Raw genomic sequence first — 27,036 nt, 5'->3', positions numbered from 1 at the left:
AAGCAGGTCAGAAAGATAGTTGGACAGCAATGATAGCAAACCATAACAGTCCAGATGAAAAAAATTGATTGTTTTAGAGAATGACAGAAAAATCTATTGCTCTTTTGGAAAGGGAGCAAAAGAGAATCAATGAGGAAGAAAGCCTGTTCCAGATAATGGGGGTAGTATGTACAAAATGAGGAGGAGAGAAAAAGAAATCGGGTACTATAGCACATGAAAAGGAATGTAGGAAGTCAAGGGAATGAGGGACAAACATCCACGTTAAGGTCATATAGGTTCCCAGGAATAAGCTACCAAAAACAACAAAAAACCTCTTCCCCCGTTTCCCTTCAACTTGGGTACAGAAGTTGAACAATTTAAACAATTAGGCCCAATCTTTCAGGTCAAGAGCAAAGTTATCTTCCTTCTTCTGTAGCAAAAAGAAAAAGCAATTTGAAGACCGGCAAGTAATGGTTCCCTTCTTATACTTTGTTCAGATGTATGTACCCAACTCTGTATACAATTCCTATTAACACTAATAGGATTCATGCACACAGAAGGGATAATATAAATCCTGTTCCTAAACTGCTATATTTCTATCGACATAATCTGTTTGTATACACAATCTAAAATTATTGGTGTCTTTGGGAAACTGATTTGGTTAAAGTTACTTTTAGTTTGTGCTCTTAATTAATGCTGTTCAAGTAACATAAACAAGTATTTCTTAAAAGGAAAGGATAATCACTTGCAGCAAGTTCAAGCAAGAAAAAATTACCCTCAATTTAGAAACCATTCCAAAACACTTTTCAATAGAGAATCACTTTCTAAAATATCCTCCTCTTTGTATAGCCCAAATACCCCACAAATATACCAAGCAATTAGCTACACAAGCCGATATTAAATGATGCTTTAGATGGTGACTTGACAATTCCACTGCATGCATTTTTCTGCATAAAAACAAAATCCGCCACACAATAGTGACATTATTAGGGAGAACATTTTTGCTGCTTTCCTCTTGAAGCAAGTAGTTTTTTAAATTCATTGAACTAAATTTTGTTGACAATTTGTTAAGCATTCAGTTTAAAGGGGAAGAGTGCAAGAATTACTCAGAAACAGTATGTGCACACACAGATATGCTATGCAGCCACAAAAGTCACAAAGCTATTTCCTAGTTTCAAAATGTCCAGTAGCATTAGCACTTAAATAACAACTAGATGAAGTTTAGATCATTTTAAATTTAATCTTCAGTGCAGTTTACATACAGTAACGCTAACATAGCACCCAGGCTCAGAGATACAATTTAAATAATTTTACTGGACTTCTAATATAAATTCAGGATAATGATGAAAAGCTAGCAGCTGTTCCTAACTTAACTGTTTTCAATTGTGCTACCAAGCAGAATATTTCAACACAAAATGTTTCCTTGGAAGGTCGAATTTAAGTGAAAGTTACAACTTCCTGTCAAGCCATTATCTGTAATTTACTTTAAAATATTTCAATTTAAAATGTAACAACTTGTACCCTGAACTTCCAAGCTTCTTTCTGTGGGACCAGTATGTGTATGCAAGTCCTACTGAAGTCGATGGGTATGTCTATACTTCACACTAAGCTCGAGCTCTGACTTGGGTTTGAGCCCATATCCCCCCTTCCATCCACACACAAATCAGCCTGACTCAGGTCAGCAAATACTCGGGACCCAGGTCCTAGGACCCTGGTAGGAGGATGGGTCAAACTCTGTCATTTTGCACTGTGGACACTGCTCAAGCCATTGACCTGAGTCCAAAAGGTCTGAGTACGGACATATCAGTATGGCTGTGAGACCCAGGACCAGCAACGGCGAGCCCAGGTTTACAATATAGTGTGGACGCCCAAGCACAGGCTTAGAAAAAACAAGTCCACAAGCCAAGTCCTACTAACCCAGGTTCACAAGGCAGCATAGACATACTCAGTGAGGCTCCACAAAGACTCAAGAATCTGCCGGTGTGGGCATAACTGGGTACATCTATACTGCCAAAAACAAAAAACCCCCACACACCACAACAGCAAGTCTCAGAGCTCAGGTCAACTACCACACTCACATAAGGGGGCTAAAAACATCAGCATAGACATTTTCACTCAAGCCAGAGCCTGGGCTCTGGGACTCTCCACCCTCACCGGATATCAAAGCCTGGGCTCCAGCCCAACCGGGAATGTCTATTCTTAGCCCTGTGGTGCAAGCCCTGTGAGCCTGCCGCAGTTGACCCAGGCTCCAAGACTCACTGCCAGGGCTTTTTTCCCTTGCAGTCCAGATGTATCCACTGACACCTTCAACAAAGTCAGTTACTAATCAAATGTACTGAAAGGAAACATTCATAATATCTGCTTAAAACTGGAAGAGGAAACATATGTAATAAATATAATTGGTGGACAGATTACCATCATTGACCATGTTAGCTCAACTAGTCACAGAGGTTCAACAAGTTTCACAGAGTCTACAATAAGATTTACGGTAAGCAATTCCCTCTGGAAAGTAATATCTTCAATGTATTCCAGGTGACATATTTAAAAACAAACAAAAGCTTTTAGAGTTCAGTACATATAAGTTCAGCAGGTAATCAGAACGTATCTTCCTAAATGCTACCAATAAATTAGGATTTCTGCATTTAGCTGGTCCAATTCAGAGACTATTAATGCCTCTACTTAGCTTCCTGAAGATGGTAAGCACCAATATGCACTGTGTGACTGGACCACTTTACAAGCTTTAGAATATGATTTTTAGAAATAACAGCTAAGTTTACATAAAAGGAAATGGTTCTTATGGAGCTAGAAGGCCAGAAGCTTGTGCCTGTTTCTGGAAGAGATTTGTTACCACAGACCAAAAATTCATGTACACACAGTTTTTGCACCAATACTGGTTTGAAACCAATACAACTAAGCAGCACAACCCCCAGGTGTGTAGTTAAATCAGTATAACTTATAATGATGTAGCATTTTCCCAGACATGTAGAAAAATAAGTTATACTGATATAACTGTGTTCACCTTAAGGGGGTTATACTGACTTAATTATTCCAGTAAAAAGAGAATCACATCCCTAATTGAAATAGGGAAATTGGTATAAAAACTGTGTGTAGACCAGGCCCAAGTGTGCAATTCTCCACTGTCTTGCATCTTGTACAGTCAATTTCACCACTGCAAACAGTAGAAAATTTAGTACCTTCTGATCTGATAATATTTTGCACTTTGCCCTGCATATAGCTAGGCATTACAACATTGCAATGGAGAATTAGGCTCTAAAAACTGATGTTAAAGCAGTTTACAAAAATCTTAGTAAAACAAGATATCATAAATCAGAGATGGAGCTCCCTCAGACACTGATACAGAACAAGAAGAAAATGTACCCAGCTATATGGTGATAGAATACTGAACATCTGAAATTGTCACTGAAACATTGGTGGCTCTACAGGCACAAACATCATTTGGATCTTTTAAACACAGAGGACAGATAGTCTAACAGTTATTACAGCTAACTTCATAAGAGTTTAAAAAAAAGTAATCCTAAATAGTCCAGTGAAAGGAAGGTTACCTTTCAGTGCTCAACTATGAGAAAGTGGATAGCATTTTTGCATCTGTCAATTCTCATTCTTCAGAAACTGATAGACAAGCACCTACATCAGCTCCTCCACATCCTAACTCCTGCTATTATGCATTCTTATTACCATATACAGAAACACCAAAATAATTACATTTTGAAAGCAACTACAGTACATCATTGATTATCTAACCCCAAGAACCAAGAACCTTCTTTAACTAAAACAGGGTTGTGTCACTTGATGTCTAGCACATTGAATTTCCTCTCAATTATACAAGCCTATTAATCTCAATTCATTCAAATGTCCTCAATGATACCCAAATGAAATCAACTGCACTGTATCTAGTTTTCTTCCAGGAAATTTAATACATGCAGTAAGACAGTAGGAGGGAACGAAAGCTTTATTGTCACTTACTCAAATGCAAAGAAGAGTCCACTGGTGACCAAGATGAGAACCAGAGTCAGGTAGAAGACTCCAGTCTGCCGGGCCATCATGATCCTTCCGTTGCAAAAGAATTTGTTTCTTCCAGGGAAAACCTCCCATTTTCTCTTGGGAGCTGCTTTCTTTTTCTTATGGGGAGACTCCATGGGAGATGAGGAGCTGTGTGTGCTGATCTGACTGTACTCACAGTCTTTCATGGGCCCACTACCACCTCCAGGAGTCATCAAGGGAGTGTAATGAGGGAAACACCCCCAAAACAAAGATATTCTTCTGAGCAAGATAATCCTCCCCACTAGCCCCAATTTTTTTTTTTAAAGGCAAGTTTGTTACCAGAACAGTGGTAAATGTATCACGCAAGTCCGATTAACTCTTGAGAAACCAAAGCTGTCATACTAGAAATGCCTGGGAGGTATTCCTTCCCTTCCCACCAAAATTACAAACTCATTTAAAATAGTCTTTTATGGTTATAAGAGCAATTTATCACAAAACAGGAACCAGAAAAAAATTACAAAACAGATTGGTTGACCACAAAACTTAAAAAGTGTTCATCTTTAATGGAGTGGTTGTTCTTTCCTCAAAAGAGCACACCCTCAGATTTCTCTGGGGATCAACATTTTAGGTAAAAAGAGGTTCAGCAGTTGAGTCTCTCCCATTCAGAGATATTTGTTATAATACTCCTCCAGACAGCAGGTTTTACCACGAAAAGAAAAATGTATATTCCAAAGAGAAAATCATCCCCACCCCCTCAAAGAGACACCACACAAGGCAAGCACAAACAAACCCAGCTGCAACTCCAGCTTTGGAGAAACACACTGTAGAGAGATTTCTTCCTCCTAATTCAATGCAAAGTGGCTGCTTTGCTGCTGTTTCTTCTTGTTCGTCTGGGGAGGTGAATTTTGATCGTTGCTCTGAGGAAGTGAACGTTTATTTTCTATTTTCTCCCTCCATAAAACTAAAAAATGTTCGAGCAGGGAGGAAGCAGAGTCAGTGCCTATCCTTAGCAGAAATGGACACCGTTGGAGCCAGTCCTCATCCTTTTCATACACACATAAAAAGAGAAGTTCCTCCTCCTCCTCACCCCTGTCTTTTGGGCAGTGGGCGGTGTCAGCGTCTGGAGGTGTGTGGGTGGCTGTTTTCAAACCCAAGTTCGTCTAGACAACAGGTCCCCGCCGCTTGCTCACGCCGCTGCTCCGGATCAATCCCGCATGGCAGCCGGTTTTCTGCCACCCCCCGAAAAGAGGACTCACTGCGTGTAGCATGTGTCTCTCCGCCCAGGACTCTTCCTCCCCATCGTCTTCTCCACACAGAGCGTCACCTCCCTGCCACCTTCTCCCACCGCCTCCGAGGCGGACACGGCTCAGTCAGACACTGTGGGGACACGGGCTCCTTCCCGCAGGGCAGAGGGGCTGGCGGGTCCCACCCCGCATCCTGACACCTCCGCGCCCAGAGGCGGGCTCGGGCTCACACCGCCCAGCGAACGACGCCCCGCCGCTGCCGCGGCTCGTTGCCAAGCCCAGGTGCGAGGAGCCCTGCGGCACAGCGCAGCGCGGGGACCGCTCCCCTTCCCTTCCTCCGCCTCTGCCCTTAGCCGGGCTTGGCCCCAGCAGCCAGACCCAGCAGCAGCAGCAGCCACCTCTTCATCTTCGGCGGCGGCGGGGGTCACAACAGCTGCCGGTGCCCAGGGGGCACCAAACCCCTCCCCAGGCGCTCGCCCGGCCCCCGCTGCTGGGCTCGGCCAGGTACTCGCTCCTCGCCCGGCAGCTGCTGCAGGTCCCGCCCCCGTTCTCCCGCCGGCTCCGTCTGCGGCCCCCGGAGCGCTCCCTCGCACCGACGCCCGGCAGCCCGCAGCGTCTCCAGCCAGCCCCAGGCGGCAGCTGCCGGCTGCCAGCAGCAGGGGCCAATCCGCTGCCGAGAGCCGAGAGAGGAAGGGACCCGCCGCCAATGTCTGGTCTGCGCAGAAGGGAAGGGCCCCGGACCGCTGGGAACTGTAGTCCCGCCCCCACCCCTCGGCGCAGCCCGACACAGGGAGGGAAGCGGGGGCGGGGAAGGCAGGACTACAACTCCCAGCATGCCGCGCTGCTCGGCTGTGGCGAGTCTGAGTGAGCCGCTGTGTGGGCTGAGGTGGGGGGAATACAATGACCTCTCCTGATTTGTAACTTGTAAAACAATACAAGTCTTCTAACCTGAGCCTTGATGGGATCTTCCCACCCAGCCACGCCTTGTGTCCCGTCTCTAATCACCAGTCACCTTCTATTTCCAGACTGAACTCTGCCCCCTCTTCCTGGTTCCCTCCGCCTCCTCCATTTATTTGGCCTGTTGCTATTGCTATTATTTAATCTTTGTATTAGGATAACGCACAGAGAACCCAACTACAGTTGAAGACCCATTATGCTAGGCACTATACACGCACGTAAAAACAGCTATTAACTCTATCCTCTTTCCTTGCACTTTCCCACCTTAGGCATTAGTTACTTCCTATCCTTGGAAGAAACACTGACCAGTGCCCAACACCCTCAAGCTATGGCTAAAGAAGGAGACAGAAGATGCTGTTCCCTATGTTCTTCCTCTCCACAAATGTTGTTTCCCAGCTGTCACTAAGCACTGTGGCTTGCTGGCATTCCTTGTTAGGCTGGCAGTAAGAGTTTACTCAGCCAATTTGACCATTATAAAGGACCACATAATCCCCTTACACTGGCCTGTCTTCACTAGGCACTGAAACTGCCCACTGCCCAAAAGCAAGTTGGACCCTAAATGAATAGAGCTTCCAAAAAACCTGATCATCTCACCATCTTCATGCATTAACCAGCACGACTGTGGTGTGCAAGACATTTCTTTTGCAAACTTGAGATATCCCTCATCACATAGTAATCGCAGCAGTAACATCATCATCCCCCGCATCTTCCTCAGTTGTCAATGCTCTGCGTGTTACTTTGCAACTCCAGACATAGCTGCATTATTATTGTTCTAAACCTCATTCAAGAACTGCCAGTACTTCTCTTACTTTCTCCCTTATCTCAGCACAAGCATATGCAAGCATACATATGGAGGCAACATTTCTTGTGTTGTACTGACAGGCATTTTTATTCTTCATCAGTCCTTTATTAGCTCACTGCTGGAGAGTTGTCTTGACTGCTTTGATAACATTAATGATCGTATTGTGTGTAATTGCATGTAATCTCTTTGGAAAGTTGTATAATATCACAGGCACAATGGAAAGAACAGCTAATGTATGTACAGATTTCATTGTTAGCTATATCTCTGCATGCAGGGCTTGGAAATAGCTAGTACGTGCCCATACACCATACTGGTGCCTCTCTCAAGCTGCTGTCTTATTCTACAGAATCTCAGCTTTCTTTTTTTTTTTTCTTAAATGACCTCTTAAACTGTTATGGTTGTGAAGAAAACATCAAACACATAAAACAAGTGTAACTACCTAAGAGCCACCCAAGTCTGCAGAGAGTCTTTAACAATAGCCCCATTCACCTCAGTGAGGTGTTAATTCAGATGCCCAGCTATGATCATTTAAGATGTCAACATTGTGCAGATCTGTGATCATCCCTCTCCTTTCTTATGTGAGGAATAAAATAATAATTTACTACAAGTGATGTATCACTTTGGATTCACAAGTGTGTGGTATTTCAAGATACTACTACTTATGTTTTTAACTCAGTTGAAAAGGAACTTATCCCAAGTTGCCTTGCAGAGCCTATGGGCCTATTCAAGCCCCGCTAAGGAGAGGAGCCAAGTTCGAGGAGCCAAGTTCAAGAGCTCAGAGAATACACACGCACTCAGTGGAGTTAGAGAACACACACAATCGTATTTAAACAACAGCAAAATACACTGTGTGCAATGTCTCATTTTGATCATTCCAGTTGATGGAGCTTATTTTGTGGGTGGAGCTTGAAAGAGTGCTACCAACTTTCTTTTTCCAGTCTAACCTATGTGCATGCCACTCTTCACACTGTAATATCCTTTTGCAAACACTGTAGGACCTGTCTAAATTCTACTCAAAAAGTTTACCTTCAATCTAGCATTTGAGAATTCTCCTCAAAAACTGATTTGTACAGTTCATATTCCAGATAACTTAACATTTTTGGAAGCATTTGTCTTTTTTTTTTGACACTGTTAATTAAAATTGGTGCAAAGCATTGTGTTGATTAAACCACAAATATTAATAATTAAATTAACCAGAGCAGATAGGAAGGACCTATTCTTTTTTTTATAGAACATTGCATGTTCATGTGTTACAAGACTTTTTTAAAATTTCTATCTCACTTTTCAGACAGGTTGATGCCATGTGACAGGTAAGCCGATAGCACAGACACATTACTTAGTTTACAAAAATTGTACTATTGGAAAAATACTAGTGTCACTGGCGATGACTATATATTACCCCATCCGGAGTGCAGAGGTATCACAAAGGCAGATCTTTGAAACAAAGGGGAAACTAATTTCCCTAGGTGACAAGTCTGCTCACCTATAAATATTTATCTATTATCACATCTCAACACTTTCAAATTACCTGAGTATATGTTTCATATATACCAACCAGACTATATAGGTGGGTAAACACTAGCTGACAAGTTGTGCCCCATGGACCCAAGGTGTTACTTGTATACCTCACACAGTGTGTTGCAGGACAACTATTTTTTCATTCCAATCAACACACCAGAAGTTATGAGTTAAGCACAGAATTTAAAGGCTTATTGGAATTGGAAGAGAGGAGGAAGAGGGGCTAGGACCATTGCCTATATTCTCACATTACTCAGGCATATTGTCCAATTTTTTTTAACTGAATATTGAAAAACTCATCAGAATGAAACCATCTCCTTCATCATGGACTTTGAAAGAACACCTTCAGGACCTGATTTGTGAAGCGTGACTGAACACCACATATACACAAGTATGCCAGTTTACATGTTAACAGTGCATATGATGTGAACTGTTCTCTACAATGTGTGTTTTTCCTCACCATTTTTTTTTTACTTTTTTTTTTACTTCCTCCAGCACTGGCAGTTCTGCCTTTGAACCTCCACTCTCCTGACTCTTTTTCAATATCTTATTGGCAGCGGTAGCAGCACCACCACCATTTCCCTTTTTTTTGGTCATAAGTACAATACAATAAATTTAACTAGTTACAGAAAGCTTTTGAGTGTTTCCCATGCCCTACATTTTTGCAAAAGCAAGTTCTCTAGTAATTTTTTCTGCATCACAGTTCCACCACAATACTACACACTCTCCTGTCTCTATGACAGACTCATTAAGAAAGTGGGAAAACTTTTCTTTAGCAATCTCTGGAGGCTAACACTGAGTTTTATTTATTACTTGTAATAATCATATTACATGGTTGTTCTTTCAGTTTTGAACCATCAGAAACAGATTGGACTTAAACTTTAAAGGTCTAAAATGGCTTGATTTAGAACTAGCAGAAATTTAAGGCAAAATAACTGTAGTGTTTTAACCTATAATTTTGGCTTCTCTTATTATGGATCCACTGCTGTGAAGAGAAGTCAGAGCCCATGAATAATTCCATATAGTCCAGCAGAATGAAAGCAGAATTCCATTTTGACAGCAAGAAGAAAAGAAGACAATGACCAGTAACAACCCTGCAACTGAAAGTTTTCTGAAACAACCATGTTCCCCCACCCAAAGATTATTCTAAAGCTGAGGAGACACAGAACTAAAACAATTATTACAGTTTCAGTTGAAGAAACAAACATAACCATTGTGTTGATGTGATGTTTTAACCCAATTTAACTTTCTCTCTTGTCCCAACTTGAAGGAAGGAAAACACAAGCTCCCAGTAAAACAAGCCCATATAGAATTCCAGCTAAGCATAGGGAGGAACCAAAAAGGTAGATCCATACTAGGAGAAACCAAAATTACAAATTTCAGAGAGTCTGTATTCACAAAAAGAAAAGGAGTACTTGTGGCACCTTAGAGACTAACTCACAGAGACCTTCCTACCAAGACTACAAAAAGAAGGATTCTGGGTGGACTCCTCCTGAAGGTCGAAACAACAGACTGGACTTCTACATAGAGTGCTTCCGCCAACGTGCACGGGCTGAAATTGTGGAAAAGCAGCATCACTTGCCCTATAACCTCAGCCGTGCAGAACACAATGCCATCCACAGCCTCAGAAACAACTCTGACATCATAATCAAAAAGGCTGACAAAGGAGGTGCTGTCGTCATCATGAATAGGTCGGAATAAATAAATTTGTTAGTCTCTAAGGTGCCACAAGTACTCCTTTTCTTTTTGCAAAATTACAAAGCCTATCAGTCCTCATTCTTGGGTGGCATAACTATTTGGAGTCAGGAAAGAATTCTCCCCAATCCTTTATAGTATATTAGTATAGTACCACTCAAATAGTCACATGAATTATATTTTATTTTCATCTTCCTATGAACCATCTAGTGTGGGACATTGCTAGAAGCAGGACATCAGTCTCGATGCTTGTTTGATCTGTCCCCCAGAGAAACTCCTAAATATTTCACAAAGATCAGCTATCCATTTTATTGATTTGTAGATTATAATGGATTCATACTACTCCATCCTGATCCCAGTTCACCAAGCTGTCACTGTTTCCTCATTGAAGTCCCTCTTAAAACCCCTGTTTTTCCACAATGCCCACAAGAATTGTATTTATCACTTTAGAGGAAAAAAAGCAAGCATTAGGTCATCCCCTGATTTAGTTTTCCAAGTACCTCCTGCAGTGTTAAGTGTTTGTCTTTTAGACTGTGAACTCTTTGGTACTGAGATTGGCTTTATTTTTGTATGCAGTACAATGCCAAGCACATGAATATAAATAATACACACCTACAGTAAATTATATTAAAAGAACACTATCAATAGTATTTTTAATTAGTCATTTATGTGTTTTGATAGAGCATTCTTTAAATAGTATGTCCATATTTAAAAGAAAATACTCTTATACAGGTTTTTTTGGTTTTCCTGCTAACGTTTCAAAGGTTGTTTTGGGAGGGCCCAAGAACACCACCAAACGCATTCAGGCTCACCTCTCCTACAACCTCTTTCTCTTTCTGTATATATATCCCCTGCTACCTCTTCTTCACTTGTTTGTGTATTACTGGTAAACAGCCTCTTGCAGTGCCTGGGGAACTGTGAACACAAGCTCCTGAGAGGGGTGCATGAGAGTGATGACATCATGCTAATAAAAGAGAGTCAAGCTCATTTAATGGAAATTCCTCTTTTTAATTATGGTGGTGGTGTAGGGTGGGGGGAGGTTCAGGATCTCCTGAGTCCCCACCAGAGCCCAATTCAAGTTGTTTGTAATGTCCTTCTCCTGTTTGCAACACACAAGGGGTTCTCCAAACAAAAAAAAGGTCCTTTTCTCTCTTTCCCTTGAGAGAGAGGGGGAATCAGAGGAAAAGAAAAGAAAGGCAAGAGTAGTCTGTATCTTAGGTGGTCTTTGGGGCGGGGGTTACCCCCTTGGAGCTTAGCTTATCAGCTGATAAAGTATCTCTAACTAGGGTCTACCATCAGCTGCCTTCTTGGGGCATCCTGCTTCAAGGCTGGTCCATGCACCTTCAGGGATAGTGAGGCCTGTGACTGTTTCCCACTTGGCTGATCCATTTCTGGGGTCAGCCATCTCTAACATACAGCAGCCTTCTTCCTATTCACCACCCGCTTCTTGGTGGGGTATCCTTTGTTAAGCCCACCAGCCCAACCAGGTAGCGCAAGCCTCACAGGTGTGCCTGGTTAGTTCTGAACAAGCCCAGAAGAACTGGCTTGTTTCCTCTCTTCTAGGATAAGGGTGTTCCCCTTCAAAGGTGGGCTGGGGCATATATTTAGGACTACATATCACCACCTAGGAACAGAAGAACTCCCACTTCTGTCAATAGAGCATATCTATAAAAATCAAGGTAAATTATGACTTTTAGCTATTATTATTTGTTTAGGGTAAAAATTTAAAGAGTAAAAATTTCAAACTATTCCCTTGGGTCTTAGGTGTCTAGATATATTTGAAAACACTATTAGGCATCTATCTGCATCTTTAGACACCTACATACCTTTAAAAATTTGGCCTTAAGTATCTACATAACTTTTGAAAAATAGGACTTAGGTGCCTTTGAAAATGTTGTCGTTAGTGTCATATTGTCACATTTAGCATCATTCACTGGGAAAATAATTTCACCTTTAGGAGCATTATTATTTCTGCCATTTATTTCCTTTTCCTATTCATCCTCCTTTTTCTATCACTCTATTGTCTCTATCACTCTCTCCATTTTTCCCTTCTGAATCTTCTTCCCTTCAGCCATCTCTGATGTCTCCCTTGTTTTCTTTAAAATATTGAGTTTTCAGGAGAAGGAAAGAAGTGACAGAAGGAATTTATCCTGCTCTTGCAAAGATAAATTCAGAGATGTTTTGTCACAAGGAGAGATTTTGTGATTTCTTCCTTATCTTTATTTTTGGAACCATTTTCTTTTAAGATTTAAGCTAGAGGTGTAATATGTACAAAGATATTATTGTGTAAGTCCTTTTTATTTTTACAATAAGCAATAAACACCATAACCTTGTTTGACAGCACTATCCCTTTAAATAGATAAAAATACTATCAGATGGTGCATTCAATAGATTGACAAAGTGAATTTCATTCTTAATCAAAGGAGCACAGAACACTGTAAATATCGTCTATTCTTAATATTAGGGACAGAAGAATGAATGTGTAACAACTTTCTCTCAAGGTCTCAGAGCAGTCTTACCTAACCACAGGAAGGTTGGGAAACTGAGTTTGTGTCTACAATTTCTAAGTGTCTGGGAAGACCTGGCTGATCTAAAACGATGTGTGCTGTATAGAACTAAGAATGAAAAGATGACCAGCAACATAGTGTACGCAACACCTACCACAGGCCTCAACCTTGCAATGACTGCTGCGTAGCCAGACCTCTGTGCTTACACAGAGCTCATTTCAGGACCAGAGACATGTTTGTTCCACGTATCAAGGCACTGTAAACTTTGATGAAAAATTAAGCTTATTTTAGTTCTGTGACTATATCAAAGCATTCTAAAACAAAGGGTTCATGCTCGCTTGTTTATTTGCTTCATTTTATCCATTGTATACCAATTAGCAACCCAAGATCCAGTGCAAAAAGGTTTAAAATAAAAGCTGCAGAAGGTCAAGAGAATTTACAACAATTTTCTAGAGAATAAATATGGACCACTAAATGCAGAAGTGGTTAGGATGCCTGTGGTTAGTTTTAAACTTTATTTCTGATCTAAAAATGAAGCCCCATTTACAGCATAATGGAATTATAGACTTATTTTAATGATAACAGCATGAGTGGCGCCACTGTAATGAAAAATGGAAATTAATTTCCTAAGTATGATTTACGAAGTACAGTACTTCATGTCTCTACGAATTTTCAAACATGATGGTGCTCTAAAAATATCTGATCAAGGTAACAGTGTTCAGTTAGTCATTGATTCTTTAATGTACTAGTGCACTTTACTTTTACTGATTTTATTTTGGCTATGTTTCAAGAGTCAGAAAAAGATATTACAGGAGATGAAATATTAATCAACAATTCTAATCTGCTTCATACTTGGGATCTTAATGTTATTATTTTCTTCTCCCCTTTGCCTCCTCTCTGGAACAAACCCCCTTCCCTGCAAAAAATAAAAAAAAAAATTAAAAAAAGTACCATGGAGCATGTAACAATTAGGCTTCATGTAAACTTGCCATGAAATAATTATACACGTTTTGAATATTGAGCTGTATAGAATACCAACTGTCAGATGTGACAAACCAAAGAAAACCTCCGTCTGACATCAACTGCATATTTAGCTTCAGCTCAGTTCTGTGATGATGAATGAAGCTGATCCACAGAAAACTGATATTAGTCCATGAGGATATTCCGTCATTACTCCAGGGTAGTCTCAGGGGTGATACCCAGAGTATATCAGCTTACACATTTATTTTTAACCATATACTGTTAGCTACTATACTGTACAGTACAGTACTGTTAGCTACTCTTTAGCTTATTGATAGGGAGCCTAGTTACTATGGTGACAGGAAGATTAGAAATGCATAGATCAGTGGTTCGCAAACTGGGGTTTGTGAATCCCTGGGGGTTCGCAGAATGTTACAGGGGTTCGCCAGAAAAATTTCACTGATGACAGCCAGAGGACCTCGGGCATTGGAGGCAGCAGGTGGGACCCTGTTGCGGGGCAGACAGCCCGAGCCCCAAGGAGAGCAGGGCAGGGTAGTTGGGGCTGGCAGCCCGAGCCCTGCCCCCAACAGCGGGGAAGCCGGCAGCCCGAACCCCAGTGCTCCGCGCGGGGCTGGCAGCCCGAGCCCCAGGGAGACCGGAGCCAGGCAGTTGGGGCTCGCAGCCCAAGCCCTGGCAGTCAGCGGGACCTGCAGCTCGAGCTCAGTGGAGCTCAGTTGACCAGGGCAGTCAACGGGGTCCAGCAGCAGGAGCCCCACGGAGCGCGGAGGAAATTTAAACTTAAATCCCTGGAAATATTCATTTTTAGGAGGGGTTTAACGAGATTTTACAATTTAGTGAAAGGGGTTCACGGGCCATTAAAGTTTGGGAACCACTGTCATAGATAGATTAGATGGGATGTTTTAGTATTTACAGGAGAACCAAATTTTTCATAGGACCAAGATATCGCAGGGGGAGATTTTCAAAGGCAGAAGGAATGCTTAGGCAACTAACTCCCATAATCTGTCAATGGGAGTTGGTCATCTATCTCCCACTTATGCCTTTGAAATCTTCCTCTCTGAGTTGTGTATAGGTGCTGAAATGAATAAATAATTTGGTCTTTTGGGGAGGCCTGAAAGCAACACCAAACATGTTCAGCCTGCATACATCAGGCTGTGAAGCTATTAGTCCTCTCCCCTGCTCTTGGGAATGGTGAACTGACTATCTTTAGTCTGTTTCCTGAAAAATATAACGTGAACATTTCTTGATGTTTTCAGTTCTGATGTTCTAATTTTCTTGTTTACTTGATTCACTGTATTGTCCCATTAATGGGATTCTTTAAAGCAAATCCAATGTACAGAAAATAATTGCATTTTCTAAGGAGTCCAGACAATTCATAGACACACTAATTCACTCCAGTAATTTTCACACTTTCTTCTTTTGCTCAAAGGACACTGCCAACCTCACACAGTTGGATATTAATTGCCAACCTTATCCCCTTTCCCTGGATGTCTCAAGCTGCTAATTAGCTTTCCAAGGCATTGGCATAATGGCTTATGTCTTGTCAAAAACCCTCACAGAGACTGAGATGAGATTAAGACAGGAATAAAATTTGAGTGTTTTATATGAATCCCTGCCAGAACACCCTTTTTAGGATGATGAAGTTCAAGGTTATACTCCTTGCCTTTTTTTCTTTCTTTCTTTTTTTTTTTTTTGGCTATCGCTGGTGGGCTTGAGCCAATCCAATACTGCAGTACTTCCACCATTGCAGAAATTGTTGAGCTGTTAACACAATGAAAATCTGTGTATTTTTTAAAGACAATTTAACATGCAAATTGACATTTCAGTATGCAACTTGCTGCTCTTATAAACAGTATAAATAGGAAATAGTATAAATAGAAAATCAGAAGCACTTTATTCGGATCACAGTATTAATTTATGTTACACGAATCATTTAATTAGAGGTGCTTTTCTTCTATATACCCAAAGCGATAATTATCTTTCAGTATTAGCCTGAGAATCAACTATTCCTTCCAGGCCTTTTTTTAATTGTAATATTAACCATAGTAATTAAGCTGCAAGAATGACCACAAGAAGGTCCTTTAGATAAAATGTTCACTGAAGCTGTTTAGAAGATGGGTTCCTTTCCCATTATGCCAATTATTTTGATACTTTGGTATTTAAGTACATAACACTCTGTATTAAGTATGGATACTTCCTATCGATGAATGAATTGGCCCAGTTTCTTCTATCTTTGGGCTACTTTGCAACACATTGCCAGTGGCAAGTGGCCCCAAAACCAATTTAGCCAGCCATGGGAGGACCATCCAGGTGGCATAGCAGCTCCTACATGTCATATCTCAGCAACCAACATAGCAGTGTATTAAAAGGTTGTGGCGACATCTCTTCGATAAATTATGTTTACCTGGTGTCCTAACAACCCTTTGATAGCCAGTGTAAGTTAGTGCACTGAGTCAGAATCAGAGGATAGCAAATACAGCTTAAAACTGTATTTGTTCAGCCCCTCTCCTGAGTTGTATTGTGCACTCCTCAAACAAAGCCAAAGATCTAGGTCACAATTTACTCAGAGCAAAGTTATAGTTGTTGAGTGGCTAAAACCACATGCAACGGTTTCAAAACATGCCCCAGTATATTCAGAGCCTTCGAATGTTCCATCAGCTGGTAGACTTTAGCCACAAACTGACCAAATTTACTATTGAAGAGGTTTGAGTCCCCATTACATTTGTAAAATGTACAGTTAGTTATTTTGACGCCATCTCAGTCAGTGTCTCTTGTTGACGAGGCCTCCTGTGTAGTCTGACCTTTAAGTAGTTTAAGCAAAAAGGCAAGGTGACCTGTAATCCACCATTGTCTTCAACAATCTAGCTTTTAAATATTCTTTTGGAAGGTTTTGAGGTTACACTTGGGCCCACAAAGGAAGCTAGAAAAACCCAAATGTCTCAGTCTTATTTATATCTTTCTGTGGTTTTTTTTTTTTAATTCAGGTTCAGATTGTGAGTTCTTTAGGGCAAGAGCCACATTTTCATGTTTGCTTTATAGTGTCTAGCAGAATGCAGCCCATTCCCTAATGGGAACTTTTAGGGATACCATGACGCTAATGAATAAAAAATATGAAGCCATTTATGGAACGGAAATAATGCAAGATTATTTTCTCGTGCTATTTTCACAATCCAGAGACTAAAAATGAAATGCAAATACTACAATCCAGACACATACCCAATTCTTCAGCATTGTGAGAAATGTCAAGGACTTGTGTCTTTAAAACTGTGGCACTTGGTGCTTGCATCAAAAAAAAAATCCTTTCAATAGTTTTAAAGCATTGTCACAGGGTACAATATATATCTTTTAAAGTCCTCCCTTTTCTGGCAGTGTAAGCAAGAAGACTCCTGTGTAATTGAATCTGGTCTCTTGCCTCCCAGATGGATAATCCTTGCTACTTTCTCTTTTTATATATGGCCTAGTTGGGTTTCAAGACCTAGTTGCACCTGCTCTACCGCCACTTAACCAAAACCTTGCAGACACGACAGGGAAAACTGAAGTTTGGTCCTTGGCTCTACTTTGCCCAGCTACTAGTCCAGGGGTCTCCTGGGACCCAAATGCATAGTATACTTTGTCACACAGATGCAGCTATAGAATTCCAAGGAACCCTAACTCTACATGGCTCTGTCACTGTAAATACTATGTGTATTTTATACTTCTACAGATAGCTCCAAAAAAAATTTGCGGGGGAGGGGGGGGAGGGGGAAGCAAATTTAGTGCTACACAAGTTAGATTAATAGTGCCAATGATGAAGTCATCTTTTTATCTACAGAACAAGTTCAACAAGGGAAGCAACAGCGCAATCTTCTCTGATACTGTCCTACCAATGTATCTCAACCCTGTTCTGAAAGAGCTCTTTCATATCGCAGAAGTGGTTTGATACCTAGTCATTCCTTGGTATCAATACCAAGAATGCCAACAGGATTGCAGATTAATGCCATTTGTGAAGGTAGATTTTGTGATGAGCAATGTGAACAGTGATGCACTGGAAACGGGAGTGAAGTCACCAACTCATTTGACATAGACAACCAAGCCTTCATCAGATAGTTATGACTTTTACTTTCTACCAAAGTGAGTTGGATTTGAACTGGTGAGTGATGCTGTATTCCTTATCAATCTCCTGAGCCATCAAATCTCCTCACTTGTAATCAATTTTTAACTTGAATGACCAGCACTTAAACATTAGAGGTCTATGTTTCACTGCGTGTCATTTTCATATACATAAAAAATAAAAATTCTCAGAAAGAGTTAGTAGGCTAGAATAACATCAGCTATACAACTTGTTCTCACTGTGTTTTTTTCAGCATACACATCTGTAGTGAATGTAAAGAAATTCCAGCTCTTAATTAGTGTTTAATTTTATCTCTGGGTATGTCTTCACTGCACAGTTAACCCAGGCTCTTATCCAAATTTTAGCCTAAACCCTCCTACCTTCCATACAGAAAAGCCTCTGACCAGTTTTGGAGATTCTTCAAGCCTGGGGTAGTTTACCCAGGTGGGGGGCTAGGTTAGAGCCACTGCTCCCACTTCATCTTGAATTGGAACTCACTCTCTTTGCAGTGAGGATGCAGGCTAAATCACTCAAGTGCTAACAGTCCTCCAATGGCCTTCCCACAATTCTCACTGAAGGGCAGACAACTGCTCCCACAATCTATTAGGAAAGAATCCTCAAGCATTTCAGCACAAAGAACCATGGGATATGTTACCAGACACATATAGATAAGTGCAGAAACCATGAGAACAAAGTAACACGGGTAGTAGGGGATCTGCCATGTGGGCTAGGCTAATACAGGTACCAATCACCTGTGCTAACTGTGTAGTGAAGACATACTCTAAGTATGTGTGATGTTGGTGGACAGAGTCCACACTGGACCAGGTATGAAAGGCTTAATGAACTGTCTTGGAGACAGGGGAGGAGACTGAAGCCATTTCCATTCCATATCACTAGCCTGCAATATCTAGCATAGAGACAATAAAAAGTGAGGAAGCTGGCTTTAAACAGCTGCTGCCACCCTTACAGACGGGTCTTGAGTCTGAGACAAAAAGAGGTCCTTGTGTGGGGACTGAGCAGCCCTAAGGAAAAGAATCTAAATTTCATTTATTGAAATCTCAGATAATGTGAAGATTGGTTCTTCAAGTGGTTCTCCAAGATGTTCAGATAATCTGTTTATCTGTACCATGTAGAACTCCTTCCTCTTATCTACTAACCTTGCGTGATGTCTTCTTTCCCTTTATCATATCACAACTCTACTTATTATGGGTAGCCCTTACTTGTGCAATTAATTCTTAGTTATACAAATAATCCCACTGAAACCTAATTAGGTCTACTTGCATGAGTAAAGCCTACTTATTCAAGTGAGGGCTACAGGATCAGGTCCATAGCTCCTCCCAGCAGGGATTGTGTCTTCTATTTTTCTGTAGGGTACTGTGCGCATTTAAGGCAACTGTGGTGGGGTCAGATCTCCCATCAGACCTTACTGCTGCCACAGTTTCCCCTTCTGGGAAATCGAATAATATCCATTCTTGGTGTCTGTTTATTAAAACAACAGTTCAAATGTCAATTTAAACCAACACAAGTCTTTCTCTCATGCCACAATTTCTTCAGCCCCTTGCTGAATGAAGGCTTTGTTGCTTAGAATTTCATCAAGCCTCTTCTCTCTATGATTCTTGCTCCCACTCCACACAAATATTGTATAGGAAGTAGCTCCAGCCAAACCATTGCCTCTGGCTGGTGTGGAAAGTCCTGTCCCATCCATATTCTACTTACCCTCAGCATCTCCTGTAAATCTCTTTCCTTCCCCTCTCGGATACAGCAGGTTCCATCCTATGGGAAGTCCTGTCTCCAGGCTACTATTAGGTGATTCTGGTCACCTGACCTAACTGCTGATCCAAACCTAAATCTATCACCTACAGATGGATAACCACTGACAAGGGGGCTGAGCCCAATTCCCTTAAAGGGTCAGCCCACCCTGTGACAGCCACATTTAAATAATTATTTATTCTTTTCATTTCTTGCATGAAATCAATCAAAGACACATTTTCCTTTGGGCCATGTTAAAATGCTTTTCAATTACACTGAAGTAAAATAACAAGGCAATTAGAACTATTAAACGTTTACAGAGCACTATGCCAAAATGAAATACATCCTCAGATCTTAAAGATACTACAGTAGAATCTCAGAGTTATTAACACCAGAGTTACAAACTGACCAGTCAACCAAGCACCTCATTTGGAATCAAAGTACGCAATCAGACAGCAGCAGAGACAAAATAATAATAATAATAATTAATAACAAATATAGTACAGTACTGTGTTAAATGTAAACTACTAAAAAATAAAGGGAAAGTTAAAAAAAAAGCTATGACAATGTAGGGAAACTATTTCTGTGCTTGTTTCATTTAAATTAAGATGGTTAAAAGCAGCACTTTTGTTCTGCAGAGTAAAGTTTCAAAGCTGTAGTAAGTCTATGTTCAGTAATAAACTTTTGAAAGAACAACTATAATGTTTTGTTCAGAGTTATGAACAACCTCCATTCCTGAGGTGTCCGTAACTCTGAGGTTCTACTGTATATCCAATGGGAAATAGGAAAGCCTTTGGGAAACATATTTGCTAGCTCATAAGAACATAAGAATGGCCATACTGGGTCAGACCAAAGGTCCATCAAGCCCAATATCCTGTCCTCTGACAGTGGCCAATGGCAGGTGCCCCGAAGGGAATGAACAGATAGGTAATCCATGCCCTGTCACCCAGTCCCAGCTTCTGGCAGACAGAGGCTAGGGACACCATTCCTGCCCATCCTGGCTAATAGCCATTGATGGACCTATCTTCCATGAGTCTGTCTAGTTCCCTTTTGAACCCCATGATAGTATTGGCCTTCACCACACCCTCTGGCAAGGAGTTCCAGAGGTTGACAGTGCATTGTGTGAAAAAATACTTTCTTGTGTTTGTTTTTAACTTGCTACCCATTAATTTCATTTGGTGGCCCATTGTTCTTGTATTATGAGAAGGAGTAAATAACACTTCCTTATTTACTTTCTCTATACCACTCATGATTTTATAGACTTCTATCATATCCCCCCTTAGTTGCCTCTTTTCCAAGCTGAAAAGTCCCAGTCTTATTAATATCTCCTCATTCGGAAGCCATTCTATACCCCTAATAATTTTTGTTGCCCTTTTCTGAACCTTTTCCAATTCCAAGATATCTTTTTTGAGATGGGGTGACCACATCTGCACGCAGTATTCAAGGTGTGGGCATATCATGGATTTATACAGAGGCAATATGATATTTTCTGTCTTATTATCTATTCCTTTCTTGATGATTCCCAACATTCTGTTTGCTTTTTTGACTGCCACTGCACACTGAGTGGATGATTTCAGAGAACTATCCACAATGACTCCAAGATCTCTTTCCTGAGTGGTAACAGCTAATTTAGACTCCATCAGTGTATATGTATAGTTAGGATTATGTTTTCCAATGTGAATTACTTTGCATTTATCAACATTAAATTTCATTGGCCATTTTGTTGCCCAGTCACCCAGTCTTGTGAGATCCTTTTGTAGCTCTTGGCAACCTGCCTGGGACTTAACTATCTTGAGTAGTTTTGTATCAGCTGCAAATTTTGCCACCTCACTGTTTACCCCTTTTTCCTAATCATTTATGAATATCTTAAATAGGACTGGGCCCAGTACAGATCCCTGGGTGACACCACTATTTACCTCTCTACATTCTGAAAACTGACCATTTATTCCTACCCTTTGTTTCCTATCTTTTAACCAGTTACCAACCCATGAGAGAACCTTCCCTTTTATCCCATGATTGCTTATTTTTCTTAAGAGCCTTTGGTGAGGGACCTTGTCAAAGGCTTTCTGAAAATCTAACTACACTATATCCACTGGATCTTCTTTGTCCGCATGTTTTTTGACCCCCTCAAAGAATTCTAGTAGATTGGTGAGGCATGATTTCCCTTTACAAAAACCATGTTGACTATTTCCCAACAAATTATGTTCATCTATGTGTCTGACAATTTTGTTCTTTACTATAGTTTCAACCAATTTGCCCAGTACTGAAGTGAGGCTTACTGGCCTGTAGTTGCCAGGGTCACCTCTGGAGCCCTTTTTAAAAATTGGCGTCACATTAGCTAACCTCCAGTCATTTGGTACAGAAGCTGATTTAAATGATAGGTTACAGATGACAGTTAGTAGTCCTGCAATTTCAAATCTGAGTTCCTTCAGAACTCTTGGGTGAATACCATCAGGTCCTGGAGACTTATTACTGTTTAGTTTATCAATTTGTTCCAAAACATCCTCTAATGACACCTTAATTTGGGACAGTTCCTCAGATCTGTCACCCAAAAAGAAATGCTCAGGTTTGGGAATTTCCCTCACATCCTCAACAGTGAAGACCGATGCAAAGAATTCATTTAGTTTCTCTGCAATGGCCTTATCATCTTTGAGTGCTCCTTTAGCATCTCGATCATCCAGTGGCCCCACTGTTTGTTTAGTAGGCTTTCTGCTTCTGATGTATTAAAAAAATTTTTTGCTATTACTTCTGGAGTCTTTGGCTAGCTGTTCTTCAAATTCTTTTTTGGTCTTTCTAATTATATTTTTATACTTCATTTGCCAGAGTTTATGCTCTTTTCTATTTTCCTCATTAGGATTTATTTCCCACTTTTTAAAGGATGCCTTTTTGCCTCTCACTGCTTCTTTTACTTTGTTGTTTAACCACAGTGGCTCTTTTTTGGTTCTCTATGTTTTTTAAATTGGGGTATACATTTAAGTTGAGCCTCTATTATGGTGTCTTTAAAAAGTTTCCACGCAGCTTGCAGGGATTTTACTTTTGGTACTGTACCTTTTAATTTCTGTTTCACTAACCTCCTCATTTTTGTGTAGTTCTCCTTTCTGAAATTAAATGCTGCAGTGTTGGGGCGCTGTGGAGTTTTCCCCGCCACAGGGATGTTAAATTTAATTATATTATGGTCACTATTACCAAGCGGTCCAGCTATATTCACCTCTTGGACCCAATCCTGTGCTCCACTTAGGACTAAATCAAGAATTGCCTCTCCTCTTGTGGGTTCCAGGACTAGCTGCTCCAAGAAGCAGTCATTTAAGAAGCTTTATCTCAGCATCCCTTCCTGAGGTGATATGTACCCAGTCAATATAGGGATAGTTGAAATCCCCCATTATTATTATTGAGTGTTTTATTTTAATAGCCTCTCTAATCTCCCTGAGCATTTCAGAGTTACTAACACCACCTTGGTCAGGTGGTCTGTAATATAGGCCTTCTGCTATATTCTTATTTTTCAAGCATGGAATTACTATCCATAGAGATTCTGTAGTACTATTTAGTTCATTTAAGATTTTTACTTCATTTGATTCTACGCTTTCTTTCACATATAGTGCCACTCCCGGACCAGCACGACCTGTTCTGTCCTTCCGATATATTTTGTACCCTGGTATTACTGTGTCCCATTGATTAGCCTCATTCCACCAGGTTTCTGTGATGCCTATTATATCAATATCCTCATTTAATACTAGGCACTTTAGTTCATCCATCTTATTATTTAGCCTTCTAGCATTGGTATATAAGCATTTTAAAAACTTGTCATTTTTTGGCTGTCCCCTATTGCATGACGTAATTGAATGGGACTTTTTTTCATTTGACTGTTTCTCATCAGATCCTCCCTGTATTTTATCATTTTCCATCCTCTCCTCCTTATTAGGACATAGGGAAACTCCATTTATAGATCCTCCCCTAAGGGATGTCCGAACCACATGCTCCTCCGCACCTGTCGGCTTTCCCCCAGCCCTTAGTTTAAAAACTGCTCTACGACCTTTTTAATTTTAAGCGCCAGCAATCGGGTTCCGTTTTGGTTTAGGTGGAGCCCATCCTTCCTGTACAGGCTCCCCCTCTCCCAAAAGTTTCCCGTTCGTAATAAATCTAAACCTCTCCTCACTACACCATCGTCTCATCCACGCATTGAGACCACACAGATCTGCCTGTCTAACTGGTCCTGTGTGTGGAACTGGAAGCATTTCAGAGAATGCTACCATGGAGGTCCTGGACTTCAATCTCTTACCTAGCAGCCTAAATTTGGCCTCCAGGACCTCTCTCCGATTCTTCCCCATGTTGTTGGTACCTACATGTACCACTCACTAAACACAAAAGTAATGCTCCAGGATTTGGTGAGGGGTTCGCAATTTTCCCTCTTTATTTAAGAAAGGAACATGGGCAGCCCCAAGGAAGTACTATATAAAGATCTAAAAGACTGATAGCAGTTGAGGAAGAAGTAAATATTTTAAATACCGTTCAGGAACAAAATGACAAAACTTTTAGAAATATATAATTTAGCAAGGGCCAAAAGAAATTTTAAAATGAGAAATATCCTGAAGATACTGGGTTCTATTCTTGTCAGAATAAGTGCCTTCTGCAACATGAACGAAAATGTTAATCAGCTCTTGGCAGGTGCTAGGTAACAGTGTCCTGCCGTCAGCAGAGCAAGATTAAGGCAATCTGGGCCTCTAGGCACACCACAATACAGATTCCCATGTAGCCTTCAATGACAGCAATTTATTTAAATGATTTTAACCCAAGTTAATTGATGGGACAATTTTCCCTAAGGTAGCAATGGGGCATCTAGCAACCTCAATCATATGCACTGTCAACTGTTGTGAAACCCTTGGGATTCCTCCTGCAGACCACATCCTATTGATACAACAATGCTAATTTAAGATATGAGTGAAATTATGGCCCAACTGATAATGGGTGTTTAGCCATTGACTTCAACGGGGCCAGGATTTCACCCAATATATCTAAGATAGTGCCAATATGGTGCCAATTGCTGTAATATGTAAGCACAAACAATCATGTCATATTCCAACTCCACAATGGCCTACTGAGTAGCTGGAGACAAAATTAAAGTAAAGTAAATTTATTTAAACTTCTAAAGAACTAAACTATAATTGAAGGAGAATAGATTTATGTTTAAGGAAGTGGACTTGGAATCAGGAATCCAGGGCTTTACTCATGGTTTTGCTAAACATCTCCAGTGTGACTTGGTGCAAGTTGTTTAATTTCTCTGTGCCTCAGTTTCCTCATCTGTAAATAAAGAAAATACCATACACAGAATTTGTGAAGCTAATTTAATGAATATTTGAAGAGTGCCTTGACATCCTCAGATTCAATGATCTGGTTTATTGTAATTATTTCTATATTTGACAACTAACTGCAGACTGTCAAGGTAGGTGAGAGTGTATCATTCTGTCTATGGTACAACTGGTAAATAATTATTCAATGAATGAGAGTCTTGTTCTCCAATAGATATCGAAAAAACTCAGTGACCTGAGGACCTGTTCTTGACATGTGAATTATAATCACCAGATTTTTATTTCAGGATTGTTATAAGAAAGGCATTGTTCTCACCAGTTTTTCCATTAAAACCCTGAGGGTGGTATAGAAATCTTAATAATGGATTCTTACCCTTTTCTTCAATTCTTGCCCAACAGACCAAAAAGCTGTTTAAATGCATTTAACTATCATGCAGAGAATAGCAATACTTGGGATTTGAGAAAGATTATACAGCAGCTTGTTCAAGTCTCCATCTGTCCACAAAGTTTTATTAGGGTGGGTGTACTGTATTTTCAAAAATATTATGAGACCAGGTGAAGACCATATGGTCCTTCAAAGACTGCTTTTATAAACCCAGCAAATGACAATCAGCCTACTGTACATCACATCAGTTTTACTCTGGCTTAACTCCTATATTCTCTCCCTTTCCAAAAATGGTTCTGACTCCCTCCAGGAAGTATTTATATAACCAACTTCTGTTGCTGAACTTGGCAGTTTGACCAATACTCAAATCACCCTTATATATATTGGATTTTGAATATATATATATATATTCAAAATCCAATGGACCCAGAACCACAAGCACAATTCTGTGGCTAATTTTGGCTGCAATTATTGTGGTTGCACTCATAAATCAGTTATCTGTGTATGCACATAGCCAGTTAGATGAATTAGTATATATATTTACTAATTTCTGTATTTATTACTCGTGGCTCAGTGAGCTTATACATTACCTTTTTCTCCTCTGAAAAGCTAGATTCCAATGTGTCTTAGGTCATGAGTGCAATGATTTTGGAGGCCTCAAACTCGTCTTCAGTGGAGATTTGCCAGCCTTATCAAGCCACTATATGATCTTACACAATTAGCAATCTCTGCTCAGAAGAGGCCAGGAATAGTAGGGGAATTGAAATACAGGATTCAGATCCATTCACAGGGCTGTGCTGAAAAGCTTGCACACTGTGCTTGGCTGTTCTCAACGCTGTCAGTCTGTTGCTGGCAAGAATACTAACATTCACCAAATTAAAAAAATTCTAAGCATTGTATTTACATAAACTTGTTCCTTTTGCATCTTGCTTGAAATTCTCTCTTTCTGCTTGTTTTCCCTTTTTCTAAGAGAAAGACCAACACATACCTTGAAAACAAAACATTTCAAAATTCAGTAACATCTTTACTATAAAAAAAAATCACAAATAATAGTCTGTGTTTCCATATAGTGACTGATGCACTAAGTTCTACTGATTTATATTCAATTGTCTACATTTTTAAATGTAGCTTTTATACTGTGTGCTCACAATTTCTTTTGTGTAAAATTCTGGATATCCATGTTTTTTGTACACACACACACACATGCACGCAAACAGCATCCTTGTAACCAACTTTGATGGACCCAAACTGAGTACCTCCAATTTTGCAGTTTGGTCATGCAAACACTGTTGATCTGCTCAAATTCCAGTTTATTGGTCCTCAGGTTGTAGTCGAATTCAACTAGCAAATGTCACTAGAAAGTAATTTATTTTTATTTTTCAATTCTGTTACACTATATCCTTACCCATTTGTGCATATAGGATTTTAAACCCTAATTTTATGAAGGTCTTGGTATCTGATATCTGAAAAGTTAATAAAATCAGTGTTTCAGAAAAAACAGATGTTGGGTTTTATATGAATTTTGGAAAAAGGGGACAAATTAATTTTGGATAACAAATTTTGGATAAGCACGGTTAAGAAAACTGATATTTACAAGTATAGCATAACGGCGAGATGGGAGGAACAAAGAAAGATGAATTGGGAAATACAAGCCCCTTCTATAAGGGATGCTTCTCTTCTTTTTATGTGAGTGTAATTTTTTTATTCACTGTTGATGGTGCAATATGAAGCCCAAGTGGCTGGTTTATAGCAAAGTTACACTACATCTTTCTGCCTAAATAGACATGGTTCTGGCAGATCTTGGTTGGAGATCTTGTTCAGGAGAAC

The 27,036-nt window shown here is 40.3% G+C and overlaps 1 protein-coding gene across 10 annotated transcripts in view; it reads right to left on the bottom strand.

Moving 5' to 3' along the window:
• The window catches only part of ZDHHC14 (zinc finger DHHC-type palmitoyltransferase 14), a 154,099-nt gene extending 148,169 nt beyond the window's left edge, over positions 1–5,930 (bottom strand). For 9 of the 10 annotated variants that reach the window (XM_027826088.3, XM_027826090.3, XM_037895051.2 and 6 more), the window contains exon 1: positions 3,964–5,902. In XM_027826088.3, the coding sequence (XP_027681889.2) occupies positions 3,964–4,214 (251 nt within the window). In that variant the 5' untranslated portion in view covers positions 4,215–5,902. Of the gene's footprint in view, positions 1–3,963 lie in introns of all 10 variants that reach the window. The other variant, XM_027826089.3, reaches the window with a different exon arrangement.
• Between the last annotated feature and the right edge of the window lie 21,106 nt (positions 5,931–27,036).

The sequence above is a fragment of the Chelonia mydas genome, chromosome 3, assembly GCF_015237465.2.
Source record: "Chelonia mydas isolate rCheMyd1 chromosome 3, rCheMyd1.pri.v2, whole genome shotgun sequence".
Lineage (NCBI taxonomy): Eukaryota > Metazoa > Chordata > Testudines > Cheloniidae > Chelonia > Chelonia mydas.
This window is presented reverse-complemented; position numbering and strand designations above follow the sequence as displayed.